Source organism: Mesoplodon mirus, assembly GCF_964341445.2.
Source record: "Mesoplodon mirus genome assembly, chromosome: 18".
Classification (NCBI taxonomy): Eukaryota; Metazoa; Chordata; class Mammalia; order Artiodactyla; family Ziphiidae; genus Mesoplodon; species Mesoplodon mirus.
In genome coordinates, this window is record NC_138994.1 from 10,978,679 (window position 1) to 10,994,774 (window position 16,096).

General features: G+C 45.4%; 2 protein-coding genes across 3 annotated transcripts in view; both read right to left on the reverse strand.

Moving 5' to 3' along the window:
• POLG2 (DNA polymerase gamma 2, accessory subunit) overlaps positions 1 to 16,096 on the reverse strand; it is a 209,842-nt gene that overhangs the window by 104,097 nt on the left and 89,649 nt on the right. The gene's annotated exons all lie outside the window — the stretch shown is intronic.
• PECAM1 (platelet and endothelial cell adhesion molecule 1) overlaps positions 1 to 16,096 on the reverse strand; it is a 54,382-nt gene that overhangs the window by 29,182 nt on the left and 9,104 nt on the right. For both annotated transcript variants that reach the window (XM_082604301.1, XM_082604300.1), the window contains exons 3-7: positions 15,575 to 15,868; positions 11,379 to 11,684; positions 7,971 to 8,246; positions 4,398 to 4,646; positions 2,848 to 3,123 (exon numbers count right to left, since the gene is read on the reverse strand). In XM_082604301.1, coding sequence (XP_082460427.1) covers positions 2,848 to 3,123; positions 4,398 to 4,646; positions 7,971 to 8,246; positions 11,379 to 11,684; positions 15,575 to 15,868 — 1,401 coding nt within the window. The remainder of the gene's footprint in view (positions 1 to 2,847; positions 3,124 to 4,397; positions 4,647 to 7,970; positions 8,247 to 11,378; positions 11,685 to 15,574; positions 15,869 to 16,096) is intronic.

The following is a 16,096-nucleotide window of genomic DNA, read 5'->3' on the forward strand; positions in this document are numbered from 1 at the left end:
CTAGGGTCTGTTCTGGGTGAGTTTGTGTGTGAGACTGTGTGTAAGTGTGGGAGAGTGCATGTGTGTGTCTGTGTCTGTATGTGACTTCTCTCCCTCTGCTTACAAAGATGCATGGCACCTCCAGATCTTACGAGCAAATAACCTTGATGCACTGCCTTCTCGAGCTCGTCCTGTTTCTCTCCTCCTTTGAATGATCTAAACCAATTGCCTTCATGTCCTCATTTCCCACTTTCTTGTTAGCCTGGAAACCTGACTTCTATCCCTCTGCTTCTGAAACTGCTCTGTATCTCTGGTTTTGAAGAAACTCACAGATGACCTGACCCCTGACTAACTCATCCCTGAGTTCCCTGCAGGTCCAATCCATGGTAGATGTTCCTTCCGTCTTCCCATCCTTGGCCTCCCTACAGCTCTCACCTGTCACCCAGCCCTTCCTTTGGAACTCAGCTTTCCCTGGGCTTCTGTGAAGCCTCACACTCTGATTCTCTTACCTCCTCGCCTGCCACTACCTCTTTATTTACCATTTTTTCTTCCGTTTGTCCCTTAAATGTGGACTTTCTGCAAAATTCAGCCCTCAGTTTGCTGTCTCCATTCTCGTCTTTGGTGATTTCATCTACATTATAGCTTCTATTTGCGAATTTAACACATAAACTTATGGCATTTAATGCCTAGATATATAGCTCTAGTCCAGGTTACTCCCCTGAATTCCAAGTCTTGACTTTTACCTGCACATTTCCACTGAGAAGCCCTGCCAGCCTGTCATTCCCAGCAGATCCAAGAAGAACTCATCTTGCTCCTATAGACAGACCCTTTCACTCCATGTTCAACCATTAAAATTCTGATGCTAAACTGTCTTCCCAAGTATGTTCCTGCTAGTGTCAGAATGAACCAATCGGCAGACCGGCATCTGATTTATGAATCACCCTCTTGTGAGCACAGGGCGTGGCCAAGACCATGGAGCTGCTGATCCACCGAGAGGGAGCACCAGGCCTGGGATGGGATGGTGGGGGTCAAGCACAAGGGCAGACTCCTGGAGGGTGCAGCCTGACCTGACAGCCTGTCTTCTTGTGAAGCACAAGGGGGTGGTGGCAGGCCAGGCTCAGGAGCCAGACTGCCTGGCCTCAGTTCCGGACCTTACTGCCCACCAGCTGTTTATCTTAAGCCCTAGTTGCCTCATCGTAAAATAAGGATGATATTAACATGGGGCTTACATGGCTATTGTTAAGTATGAATGGGAATAATTTACTAACAAACTTCACACGGGGTTGGACATGTGGTCAGAGCTCAGTAAATATTAGCCACTAATACTGACTCACTTCAAACCAAGAGTTTCACACGGGCTTCTACGTTAGCTTCTTAAGGTATTGTAAGGTCTGAAGTCTCCGCTCCTTCTAACTGACGGGACCAGCAGGTTAATCTTCCCAAGACCCCATTCTCAGCATGCCCTCCTTCTCTCTTCTGGCTCCTCACTGCACACAGGACAAATCCCCAGTGCCTAAGGCTGGCAGCTGATGCCTTTCACAGTTAGGCTCAGTTACTCTACCCGTTTATATCCAACGACTCTCCATTCCCAATCTTTCTTTCCAGGCATCTGACTTACCCACAGCCTTTAGAGCTGCTCCCTGGAGCCTTTTGATCACCTATTTGACTAGGCTGGGGACCATCTCTAGCCCTCTCTGCCCACCCACTGTTGAACCCTGGCTCCTGACCCAGCTCTTCCCACTCAAGCTAGATGATATCTTTCATGCCTTAAATTCCTATCACCATCATTGTAAGGAGAGTTCGTGTGACAATTAAACATGGGTTGCCTGGTAACATTTGTTTCTATATTTCTTTGCACTGTTATTCAAATATATTAAAATGTTTCTTCACTATTTAATCAGGAGATCCTGTGTTTATATCATTGTTTATATCCTGTCATTATATCATTGAAAACAAAGAATATGTCTTCTTTTTTTGTATGCCCTATGGCATGAGAGGCTTAATATATATTGACGTTAATTTGAAAAGTATTGTTTCTCTTAGGCTATACATTAATAGTAGGAGGAATCAGGGAGTTCCCTAGTGGCCTAGTAGTTAGGGTTCCGGGCTTTCACTGCAGAGGGCATGGGTTCAATCCCTGGTCGGGGAACTGAGATCCCGCAAGCCGCACGGCATGCCCCACCCCACCCCCCAAAAAATAGTAGGAGAAACTATTGTCCAACTCAAGATGTTCACATGGCATGTGTAGACAAGCAGTTATTAAACAAAAAGGAGGAGGATGAAGAGGAAGCCTTTTTAAGCTTTTTACAACAAGATGCAGAACGTCTCAGAGATGCAAGTAATGGGCACTCCTAAGGCCTCTGGAAAGGTACAAGACAGAGGCTTGAGGAAAACTATCCATCTCAGGACAATGGTATATTTCTCTTGAGTATGAGAGTCCTAGTGACTGCTAGTCTGAAGCTCTGACTGCTGTGGGTTCCACACATAACAGAATTTGCCCCGCCGAGGGTCCATGGTAGAGAAGAGCTCTGGTCTACAATTCTCAGAGAAGACTGTCAGTTCATCTAAACATGAGCAAATGCTAAGGGAGCCCCAAAGCACAACTTTTGTGCTTCCTCAACTTGGGACACTTTACGCTTATAATTTCAGCAGTTCACTTGAAAGGTTCTGAAAAAGGATGACACTGGCCACACTGATAACCCCCAGATATTTTCCGGCTCCATTTACTCGGGCCTTGGTCTGCTTTGCCACATGTCATGTTCATGGACTTTGCACAAGTACCACCCACTTCTCTTGTCCACCCCAAACCTTTGAAAATGTGAACTAAAGCCCCAGTCCCACATGGATTCTTCTTCCCACATGACTTACCTATCACCTTGACCTGCAGAAGTTCGCTGACCAGTTTGGTATGGGAATGGCAATTATCTGCGATGCAACGGTATTCTACATCTTTCGTTGGGTTATCTTTGAATATTGCGGGCTCATTGGAGCCCATGGTCTGACTCGCCAAAGTCTTACTTGCTTTTGAAAGCTGATAAAAAATGGGTGAGGTTCCGTTTATGGATTGACAACTGACTTCTATGGTCTGTCCTTTTACCACCTCAGACCTGGAGTCATGAAAAATACTGGGCTTGGAAAGCATTTCTAGAACGACAGAGAGAGAGAAACAATCTGAAGCAAAACATCCAGCCTAAGGGATTCCTTCTCCAAACTCTGGGCTTGGCTTTCTCTGTCATTACTCGAATTTAAAATGCCTGCCTGCCTTATCTACCTTTGGAGAACTCCTTTAAGATTCTTGAGGAGGGAGAGGGAAAGAGAATAATATAAACAAAAAAGGATGACACAAATTCAGGAAGAACATTACATCCCCCTAAATATATGCATATATTTTCACATATCTTATGTGCACATACACACACATTCATATCTTTTTTTTGTATTGAGAAAAGACACAAGAAAAATATTAAAAAATACAAGTACCCAAACAGAATATATTTTAAAACAAATTCTCAGTGCCTCAGCCTCTCCTGATAGTAAATTTCATGCCTCAGAAACAAGAATTATACTAGGTTATTATTTTAAAATTAGCTTATTTATAAAGCTAATAAAATGAAACGACCTCCTCCCAAGAACTACAACAACAAAAAGAATTACAATGGAATGACCCACATTTGTCTCTTACATTATTTCCTTGTGAGGTAGATGACTGCTAAAATCCTGCTTCGGCTGAGACTAAAATCTTGGCTGGATTTAAACTGAAGGCTAAACTGAAGGATCATGACTGAGTAAGAACAGTGACAGTGACAGCTTGCCTGGTGTTCCACATCCATTTAGAACCCCGCTACTCAAGGTGTGGTCCAGGGCCCAGCAGCACCAGCATCCCCAGGGCACTGGTGAGAGATACAAAACTTGGCCCCGTCCTGACCTGTGCTGTCACCGGTTTTGCATGCACATTCAAGTCTAAGAAGCCCGGCTCTGGGTGGTCCAAGTACCTACTTCTGCCCACTGGGAGTCCTAGCCCTTCGGGTGAGCCAGGATAGGGATCCAAAACTGGAACTTAGATCTTAAAGTTTAGTGTCGACTAGGCAGTGTTTCCTCCCTGACCCTTTGGGTGGCTGCCTGTTCAAGCAGCAGAATCTTGCCGATGCAGAGGCCACACCATCAGCATAAAGCCACAACAAAGCCATGAACGTGACTTTTGCCAACAACATTTTCCTTGATGTCTCTCTCCTGTACTCTGAGCAGAAATACCCACTTGCTGCTGTTTGGTCTCTCGTTTCCACTCCTCCCTCTTTCCCCCGAGTTCTTACCCCGCCTCAGTCTGAACCGCTTTCAGAACAGAGAGGGTGGCGCCTGGCAAAAAATTCCCTTTCTCCCATTCAGTCCCAAACCCTCAGAGCCAGCGAGGACGTACTCACCACACACAGCTATCTGGACCGCGTTGCTACTCTTGACCACCTTGCCAATGCCCGCGATGCAGGTGTATGTCCCACTGTCCCACTCTGAGGCTATCTTAGTGAAATTTTGAGTCTGCGACACAACCATGTCTCCCTTCTGGATGGTGAAGTTGGCTGGAGGTGCTCCTGGGATGGAGCACCACAGGTTCAGGCCTTCCCCCTGATCCAGACGTGTGGCGGAAGATTCCAGCTTTGGCTTGGAAAACAGCTCTGAAAAAAAAACAGTGAGTGGGAATGGGGTGAGATGCTTCTGGATACCGGCCCGAAAACCCGTTTATGGAGAGGCCTTCGGCCCAGCTGATTTTGACAGAACCATTTCCCAACTTCCTACACAAAGTTTTCCTTTGCTTCTCATGTATCTGATGATCACACAATTGAAGAGCCAGGGTTCATTTTTCACCTGGGATTCCAATGGCAGGTTTGCCTCCCTCGTTAATCCAATTTATTTCACAGACATGGATTAGAAAAATTTTGCAACTTGTAATGCAGCAAGTAATGACTCAGACATTCACTCATTTATTCATCCACTCACTCATTTCATTCCCCAGGTATTTATTTCAGGCCATCTCTGTGCTTGGCATAGGAGAGACAGCAATGAAAAAGAAACAGTCCTTGACTCCAAAGTTCTTAAGCCTAGCGGGTGATTCAGATAGTGTTTGCAGTAGTAGCCCCTGCTCTCTGCAACTAGAGAAAAGCCCGTGCACAGCAACGAAGACCCAATGCAGCCAAAAATAAATAATAAATACATAAATTTATTTAAAAATAAAGAAATAAAAATAAAAACATGTAAACAAAAATGCAAAAAATATAAAACAGCTTGCTAGGGTGGGTGCACAGTGGTTTAGAATTAGGAATACAATGTTGTCAGGGAATGTCTGTTTGTAAAGGGGGTAACGTAAACAGACCAGCTGGACCATCATAGGGGTTAACAAGGATGGGTCTTTTGTTCACTCACTGAACAAATATTTACTGAGTTCCTACAATGTGCCAGGCTCTGTGCTAAGTATCAATGTTGTCAGATGAATAGAGCCACAGACCTGGTCTTTCAAGAGCTCACCCAGGGAGGTGGAGAAGGATGCTAAATCTTTATAGCGACGGTTGACGTGAAGACAGGAGAAGAGTGTGATGGGGACTGAGGTGTGACCATGGGACTCTGCCTGGGGGAGCCTAGAGGGAGATGTGAGGCTTGGTCTTTAAGGACAACAGAGGTTTTCCAGTGGCTAAGGGGAAAAGATGTTCCAGGCAGAGCGGGATGGGATGTTTGGAAGCGGGTGGTCAAGGTGAAGGCAGCTAAGCCCCTGAATAATGATGTCGAATAGGTGCTTCTCCTACAGGTTGGCTGAAGGATGAATGGGAGCAGAGATGCTTGGGGAACCCCTGCAACCATCCTGGTGTGAGGGCCAGAGTTAGGGTGTGATTGTAGAGACAAGATGACAGGGCAGAGTTGAGAGTCCTGGCAGCACTTGGTGGCAGATTGGGTCTGAAAAGGTGGACAGTGAGGGGTGAAGGAAACCCACTTTCAATCCAAAGACAAATTACTAATTCAATGATTTTTTTGTTCACAAAATTATTGTGATTCTCCAACATCACTATATATAGCCACTTACAGTGAGGCTTGATAGCAACAGAGGAGTGGAAAACCAGATGCGTAAGTGGGCCTGGAGCCATGTCCAACGGCTTGCAGCACTTGAACGTGGGGGTGTTGCCTGCCAGCCCTGGCATGGCTCCGGCAGCTCTACGTGGAACAGGACCACAGAGCACCAGGCTGAGGGGATGGGAAAGGCGAGCCGAGTCTAACACTCTGCTTTCTTGGGCCAGGGAGACTCATCTCCTGGTTGACTTGTATACCCCGCATGACTTGGACTTCTGGATGTGGGGTATCAGCTACAACAATAGTATCTTATGGTCCAAAGATGCTTTATGTTTCCCTCAAGTAGGCTGGCCTGAGGGGTCGGGGTGCTGCTCTAACTGGTGAAACGGCCCATGTGTTTGTCACGTGGTCCCTGCAGCTCCCACAGCAGTACCCCATCCCTTTAATGTAGTTGTTCATTGCATTGCATTCTCATGATCTATTTATGTCTGTGAATTCTTCAAAGGCAAAGCTTGGCCTTAGGCAGCTCCCTATCCCCCAAAAGTTGCCCAGCATACAGAAGGTGCTCAATATATGTTGAACTGAATACTGTTGTCTAATGAGATAATTATATTTTATCAGTGAAAAATATGTGCCATCAAAACATCTGTCATTCTCAATAATAAACTAAATTGCTAGCAGGGTCCAACACATGCCAATCACCTAGTTGGGTAGTTGGCAGCCTACCTATGATACTGGTGACTGTCACTGTGACTATACACTCTGTGCTTGACACAGAGGAGGCTTTCAGTAAACGAGTGAACAAATGATGAATGAATGAACACTTTCACTTGGGAACCAAGAAGTGCTGACTCTCTCTGTCTCTGGAACACTGTTATCCAATGCTCATCTGTTCATCCAACAAATAGGTATTGAATGCCTAGTATGTGCCAGGCACTGTTCTAGGTGTTAAGAATATAGCACTGGATAAAATAGATAATGTTCCTGCCCTCATCAGCTTACATTCTAGTGCCTGAATACATACAGTACACGGGAAGAGGCAGAGGCCACACGGCTTATGTGATCTTTGCTCCCCAACCAGGGATCAAACCTGGGCCCCAGCAGTGAAAGGGCCAAGTCCTAACCACTGGACCATCAGGGAATTCCCAAGGTAGAGTACTTTTGGAAAAGTAAAGCCAGGAAAAGGAGGAAGGAGTCCAACGGAACTTTTAGGTACATGGGTTTGGAACTCTAACAGGCCTGGGGGTGACCCTTGCTCTGCCACTTAGCAGCCCTCTAATTGCTGGGTGAGTGACCTAACCTCTCAGCTTCAGCTTCCACCTCCATAAAGCCAGAATCATAATTCTTACCTTATACTACAGTTGTGAGCTTGAAATGAAAATATATGTAAACCAGGCACACAGTATTCAACAAAGAGGAACTGGGACTAGTATTTTTGAGTTTAGTAATGCTTTCTCATTCCTGACCCTGTCATAGGACCTGCACATGGATACAGGGATCTAGCATAGTATTTGGCACAGAGGAAAGAAAAACGTGATGTAATAATAGAAACACCAGCTGACAAATATTTCACCGAGTGCTTACTCTATATGTGGCCCTTTATGGCAGGGTGATGTCATTTGGTCCTTGTAAGAGTCCTAGAGGGCTGTCATTATCCCCATCTCAGAGTTGTGGCAAGGAGAAGGTCAATAACGCACCCAAGGTCACAGAGGTACTGAGTGGCCGGGTTGGGATCTGATTCCACAACCTGCACCCTCAACCACCACAGTGAATGGCTTACTTGCTCGGTACTGACTTTTCCCCACCAGCACCATGGCCCTGCCTGAGCACATTCATTCAGACCAGCAGGAGCAAAAGGGTCAGCTCTCACTGTCCATCCTGGATTTCAGCACAGCAGCTTCTTGAGCCCGCCATATGCCGACACCCTCCAGCAGCAGCCCTACCTGTTATGTTGACCACGATGCTGCTGACCTTGGATATGCGGCTGGCTTCCACTTTGCACGTGTAGTTGCCGTTGTGCTCCACCATGGCCATCACTGAGTACACAGCCTCGTTGCCGTGCCTGCTGTGTGCTACAATCACCTTGTCCTTCTGGATTATGATTTCCGGAAATGACTGGGCCAGGTGCGTCACTTGAATGGTGCACTTGATGTGGAGATCATCCCCTTCTATGATCGTTCCCTTAGGGCTGATGTGGAACTTGGGATTAGAGAAGGATTCTACAAGAAGAGGACAAGCTGGTTGGATTCAGGTTCAAACCTGGGTGAGGGGGAAAGGCACTTCCTCCCCTTTTCTGTTCTTTTTCATACCAACCACAGTTTTTCCTTATTAATTAAAAAAATTCAACCTTTCCTCTCAAAAACCTTAGCCTAGGCTGCTTTGATGCTCCCTCCCCTCTCGCTCATTCTTGCATCTTCAGCCTTCTTCTTAACTTCAGTTCTCTAACTTTCTTGAGCTTCTCGAAGGCCAAACCATCTTCCCTAGATCTCATCTACAGAACTTTCTTCAAATGACCTCAGAAATAATCACAGCAGTGACTAACAGACTCTCCCCCTGCCCAACAAGGATTTCCTAGGTAATTATCACACCATTTCGTGGGCCTCTGGCATTTCAGCCTAGATATTCCATCGCTTTCCAAAGTGCAGCTTCGTGGAAATGCATATTTAAATAACCGTATGGCTCCCAAAGGTGATTTCTAATCTATTCTACCTCTTTTTTAAAAATACTGGTTGTGACAGACTAAATTGATTTCATGACTCATGCAGTTTGAAAAACACTGCTTTAATAAAATATGGGTCAGATATCAGGGTGTTGGATCTTCAGGAGATGGTGAGAGAAATAGGGCCAGGCCTTTGCTCCCACCAAAAAAACAGCAGTGCATAAGGGAGTATGTACACAGATTACAACTATGTAAAATGCAGATAAGAACATTAAAAAATGTCAAAAGTGAATTCAGAGTAATATAATACTTTAATATTCTTTTTTTTTACTGTAAAGTCATTTAAATTCACCATAAAAAGGTATAATTAAAAAAAAGTCTTTTCCTGAGTAAAAGTCAAAAAGAGAGAGCGTCTAACTAACTCCAGATGCACCAGAGATCTAAATGTGGAAGAAAAAAAAACATTAAAGCACAGAAACAGTAAAAGAAAACATAGGTGCATTTTTTCTTTAATAATCTTGGAGTGTGGAGGAACTTTAGGTGTGAATCACAGAACTGGATACCGTAAGGAAAAAAGATGCATAGTTTTGTTTTGTTTTTTTTTTTTTGGCTGTGCTGTGCAGCTTGTAGAATCTTAATTCCCAGACCAGGGATCGAACCTGGGCCTATGGCAGTGAAAGTGCTGAGTCCTAACCACTAGACAGCCAGGGAATTCCCAAAAGATGCATAAATTTGATTAACAAAGATTAAAAGCTTCTTCATGGAAATAAAAAATAGGACACATGACAAACTGAGTAAAATATTTGCATAGTACCTGACAAAGAGCACATTCCTTTAATTTATAAAGGGCTCAAACCAATCAACCAGAAGTGGTAAATATGGGCAAAGTGTGTATGAACAGGCAGTTTATGGGGGCGGACATGTAACAGACCAATAAACATAAAAAGCATACTCAACCTCACGGAAGACCAAAGAAATACAAATCACAGCAATGATATATCACTGCACCTCAATCAGATTGCCAAAGATAACAAAACATTGATGATATTCTGTGTTGGTGAGGATGTGGGAAAATGGAACACTTTTGATGGAAATGTTCATCCATTTGGAGGAGCACTTTGGCGATATCTTTCAATACTGAAAATGCACAAAACATCTGAATCCACAATTTGACCAATAAATAATAATAAAATACTCACGAAAGTACAGAAGGTATAAGTATGTATAGGTTATAAGTATAAGCAAGATTGTCTTAATAGCAAAAATGTGGGGAAATACCTAAATGTCCATCAATAGAAAACGAGGCAAATATATTAGGGCACAGGATTCCAAGTTGCCACTAAAATGATAAAGATCTGTATTTCTTGATATGGACAAAAGTCCATATATGTTATGGTTGTTAAACAGAAGTTATAAGATAGAATGTTTGACTGGTCCTATTTTTTTGTAAAAACAAAGAAAAACAAACAAAAATTGTGTGTGTACATGATGAATGAGCAGAACAAGTCTAGAAGACCACACAAGGGTTTTCTCTGAGTAGTGGTACTTACTATGAAGACTGTCACTTTATACTTTATATAGTACCATATTTTCTGAAAATTTAACCCACACCACGTATTATAATAAGAAACATATCGTATATAAAAAATACTATGTATTATATATACATAATACTATATAGTAAATATATACACAAAATAAAGTATTATGCATACACAATGGGCAGAGGTGAAGTAAGGTACCAAAAGCAGAGGGTCGTTTATGATAAGCTTTAGGGCTCCTATCCCGAATACATTTGCGGCTCTCTGCAGTAGACTGTGCCTTCTCCTGATTCCTCCCTGCTTCACAACTGCTTCCCTCTCAGGTCACCGGGAGCTGCTGGTTGCCTAACCTGGAGCTCTGAGCTCTCTCTGTCCTGGACACTGACACCCAGGCTCCCCTCTGCTGTTGCCTTTCTCTCCTGAGAGCATTTCTCAGGTCACCTCATTTGTTTCCTATTTGTCCAATGTCTTGGGGATGGAAGGGCGGGTAGAAGAGTGGAGTCCCTCATCAAATGTAGGAGGCAGAGGGACTTCCCTGGGGGTCCAGTGGGTGAGACTCCACGCTCTCAATGCAGGGGGGCCCGGGTCCGATCCCTGGTCAGGGAACTAGATCCCGCACGCATGCCGCAACTCAAAGTCCGCATGCCGCAACTAAAAAAGATCCCGCATGCTGCAACTAAGACCCAGCGCAGCCAAAATAAATAAATTTTTAAAAAAACAAAAAAACAAAAAAAACCTGGGCGGCAAAGGCTGAGGACCTGGCCCCCCTTCCCTCTGGATCCCCTCCAGACCCTACTTCCTGGTGTCTGATCCTCAGTGGCTTAAAGCCATGGTTTCCAAACTGCAGGTCACACAAGGCATCATTTCAGGGAGTCGAGGCCAGTGCTTTAAAAAACTGAAAGAGAATAGAAAGAAAAATAGCAAAATGCATCATATATTAAGGTTAAGTGTTGTTGGGAAATATATATGTATATATATATATTTTTAACTGTGTCACAGTCAAAAAGTTTGAAAAACATAAAGTGATGAAGAGCAGTCTTGAGACAGCGGTCCAGCCAGAAGGCCCCATCCCCTTTCCAATTCTGGGCTCTTTCTCCCCAGACCAAACCAGCAAACCAGAAGAATGATAAAAAGGAGAGTAGGACTCTGACCCCTCACGGTGACCAGTTCACTCCTGATGGATCTAGAGGGCTCCACGTGGGTTCCGGAAACGATCCTAGCTTGACATTGGAACCATATAGCATGGTCTTGCTCCTCAACTGTGAATTTCAGCGTCACAAAATTCTGGTTCTGGGAAGTTTTTTCTCTTTTTTGCTTGACGCCTTTTACATTTAGTTCGAATTTTTCAATTGTGAAATGTATTGGAGCCTTTTCCTCCGGGACAGAGCAGTTGACCATCACGACCCCGCCTTCTATGACCTCCTTCTTGTCCAGCGTCACCCTGGGATCGGACACTCCTTTGGGGGAAGAGAAAGTCCGTTAGTATGTTTGCTCCAGTGGCACAAGCATCCCTCAGCTGAGTCACTGTGGCTGACCCATCGGAGGGTTCTTTTGTTTTGTTCCCAGAAACTCAGTGCTACCTACCAGGTAATTATTGAGCGAGTATGTTTCCAGCACCGTACCAGGTACGGTATATTTTATATTTGAAAAATATAAAATATGTTTAAGATGTGGTTGGTGCTTTCAATGTTTATAACTCCATTGGGAAGGCAATCATCCCAACTGATACAGTTAAAAACAAAACAAAACAGCCAGTATTTATGGATATTATTGTGATTGTTGTTATAATTTATTGAATGCCTACCACAAGCTAGGATTGACTTTATATCCATGACCCGATTTTCTAATTCTCATAATAAAACTCTTGGGTGGGCAGGAAAGAGAAAAGTATGCCCATTTTACAGATGAAGAAGGTAATACTCAGAGAGGTTCAAGACTCATCCAAAAGCTCACAGCCGTCAAGCCCCAGAGCTGAGACTCGACTCCAGGTCTGTGTGACTCCAGAGCCAGAGGTTGGAGGGCCAGGAGAGAGGAGGGAGGCGTGGCCTCTCAGTTCAAAAAGCAAAGCTGAAAATAACCAAGCATCAGAGTGTGTCATAGAGACAGTGAGTGACGGAGCAGTCGGGAAAGGAGGAGGCCCTCTTTACCTGGGGGGATCAGAGAAGATCCTAGAAAGGAATAGGGCCTGAGAGGAATCTTGAAGGGAGGGGGTTATTTGGACACATGAGGTGGGATGAGGGCTAAGGACAGGCATTTCAGGGCGCACATGTGCATGGGGATCTGCTTGTGCCAAGTGATAGCAGTGGCTTTTCAGGAGGGCCGTCCGGAGTCAAGGAAGGGCTGGAGGGGAAAATACAATGGGTGATGAGCCAAGGTCAGATTCGGGGGAGCCAGGAGAGCCTGGCAGAGACTAGATGTCCCATCCAGGCCCCGTGGTCTGGGGATCATGAATTCCACCTTGGAGTCAGACAGACTTGCTTGTATCCTAAAACTGCCTCTTCCTGGATGTGCCACCTCCCCCAGTCACCTAAGACTCATGAACCTTTTTTCTTGACCCACCCAGGTCAGAGATGGAGGGCTGTCCTCTTGGGAAGGAGATCTGTACTGTGTTCTCACCACTGCTGTTACTTCTGGTGGCAGCTGTTTGAAAAGGTGTTTCCCTGCCCCACACGAGGTCCGCAAGGGACGGGGTCATGTCTTATTCATGGTTGGGTCCTCAGCCTGGCTCAGAGTGGGCACTCGATAAATGGTTGATGAATGAATGAATTGCCTTTGGTCTACTTCAAAACCCTATCATAATAATCAAGAGTTGGACAGGCCAACTGTGGAGTCAGATAGATCTTGGTTCTCATTCTGGCTCTGCCTACTATGGGACCAGTCCACCCAACCTCTCCGAGCGCCAGCAGCCACACCTGTACATGGGAGGGACCAGGCTTATCTGCCAGTGCAATTGCAGGAGGAAAACATGTGTAAAGCACTTAGAACTGTTTATCTCATGAGGGCCTGATAAGTGGTATTTCTTATTACTGGATGTAATGATAGTATGAATGACTATTTTGATCACAGAAGTGAGCTCAAAAGTGCAGAAATGACAGTTATGTCAGCAGCTGTCAAGGAGGCACAGGGCTGAATTCACACACTGTATCCATTAAATCATCCAAGTTTGCCAGCGCACTTCTTTTCAACGTACATTTCCCAAACTCTTGGCCTGCCAATCTTTCCTCATCACTAACGTGAATACCTGGACCTGTTGGCTCCTCCCCTGTCCGCAGTGGAGATGGAGGAGGGCTGGTCTGCATCCCTGTGGCTGTTGCCCCTGGTGACACAAAGGGATGTCTGGCCAGCTGTGCCCCGACAGACCAGAGGACACCCAGGGAGGAACTGGCCTGGGAGGTGAGGCAGTCACGTTCTCCCGTGTGAGCCTCAAAGCCTGACGGGAAGGTGGCCAGAGGTTGTATACTTTTGAAAGGAAAACGCCCCCAAACACTTGCCCACTGGTTCTTCCTGCTTCTTATTTGATGAAAGGGTTATTTCTTTCTAAGGATGGTCTGGGCAAGTACCTCGCACACGACGGGCCATTCATTCATCCAACACTCCATCATTAAGAAGGCTTCATCTGCTACCCATTTAATCCTCAAAACAAAACAACCGGGACTTCCCTGGTGGCTCAGTGGTTAAGAATCCGCCTGCCAGTGCAGGGGACATGGGCTTGAGCCCTGGTCCCCGGAAGATCCCACATGCTGTGGAGTAACTAAGCCCGTGCGCCACAACTACTGAGCCTGCATGCCTAGAGTCCGCAAGCCACAACTACTGAGCCCGTGAGCCACAACTACTGAAGCCCGTGCGCCTAGAGTCCATGCTCCGCAACAAGAGAAGCCACCCCACAGCAATGAAGAGTAGCCCACGCTCACCGCAACTTGAGAAAGCCCATGCGCAGCAACGAAGACTCAATGCAGCCCAAAATAAATAAATAAATTTATAAAAAAACCAAAAAAAACCCACAAAACAAGCTTCAAGGGTACATGCAGATTCCCAGTGATCTCTATTTTAGAGACAGGACATGAAGACCTGTCTTCAGGAGGTCGGAGAATTTGACCGAGGGGCACTCTGCTGGGTTGGCAACCTCTTTCTCAGCCTCTGCGCTTTCACTCTTATGCTACATCCCTTTTCTCTGTCCCACTTCACCATCAAGCAAATTCCCACACGATCTTCTATATCTGGACCCAGCGTCCCTTCTTCCAGGAAGCCGTCCCTAACTTCACTAGGCAGAATTGTTTCCTCCCACTGCTGTGCTCCCAAGGCGCTCAGATCAGATGACCGTTGGACCTCAATGATTTGTTTACTTGTCTCTCTTCCCCACAGGACTGTAACTGCGTCCAGAGCTAGGACCTGTCTGATGCATTTTCATGTCTAGCATCTATTTTTTTTTCCTGACTTGCAGCCTTGGGACATGCTTCTTGAAGGAGTAAATCAATGAATGAATGGATGGATGGAACTCTATGACCCAAATTTCCCACAATGATATTTCTCTTGTTTTTCCATCTCTATTTCTACTTGCTGTTTTCAACTGTTTAATTTATTCCACAGTCATTTATTGAGTGCCTACTATGAGCCAGATTTTTGTTTGTTTGTTTGAGATACAAAAATAGACCAAACACCATCTCTTCCCTCAGAATCTCATAATCCAGAAGGGCAGACAAATATGTGAGAAAGTTGCAATATCGAGTGAAATAGCAATTGCCGCTTATTGGAAACTCATTATGTGCTGGAAATTGCACTAAGCTCTTTACTAACAGGATATCTTTTAATCCTCTCAATAACTTCCTGAGCTCGTTAGTGTTATTATCTCCATTTTACTGATGAGAATTTTAAAGTGTAGAGAGGTTAAGGACTTGTCCAGATTGGAATCTAGGCAGAGTGACTGCAGAATCCAGAGTCAACACTCAGCCCCATGACCTTGATACAAATACCACTGAAGGCAGAGAGAGCATAACAGCTGTAAGGACTGGGACCATGGGGGAGATCAGTTTTGTTTGGGAAAGTGTCAGAGAAGAGATCACTGAGTTGAGTGTTGAAGGAGAAATAGTTCACGAGGAGATGAGATGAAGAGGGTATTCCAGGGAGAGAAAAGAGCATGTGCAAAGGCATGGAGGTGAGGAAAAGCCTGGTGTACTGGGAGCATGTCTAATGCCTGCATTTCCAGGTTAGGAAAATGTCAGGCAGATGAGTGAGACGGATGATGGCCGGGCAGGTAGGTCCGGCGTTACGACTCAGTCAGTCACCATTCTGGCTCCTGCATGTGTTCACGCTTCACCTGCCTGAGCTGTGTTCCATTCCAGGGACTCACCTCTCACCAACACCTGGTACTCCGCAGTCGTTTTCTCCTTGTTGTTCAGGATCACAGTGCATTTATACGTCCCTGCGTCATAGACCCGGGCTTGGGCGATAAAATAACTCTCTGTGGTCTCCATGGAGGAGACGTTGTGAAACAGCACGTCATCCTTATAGAACAGCACCTGGTGCTGAGGCTTGACACTCGAGGTGGTGCTAACATCCACGACGCACTGCAGGGTCAGGTTCTCCCCGTTGTGCACCTCCTGCTTCGGCAGGATCTGCATCTGGATGCTGTTGATGGTGAAAGCTAAAGGCCAAGGCAAGGAGAGCAGACACACCTGTTATCTCAGAAACAACGTCACCCCATCAGATTGGTATCATCACATCCACGCAGTATAGTTTCCAGGGGTCCCAGGTGAGTAGTGACTGTGTGTGGCAGGTCAAGCACGAGGCAGCTGATACTAAGCTGCTCATATTCCCACCATGACAAGGTGGCAGTCTTCGGAGTGTGACAAATAAAACATGTCCATAAGAT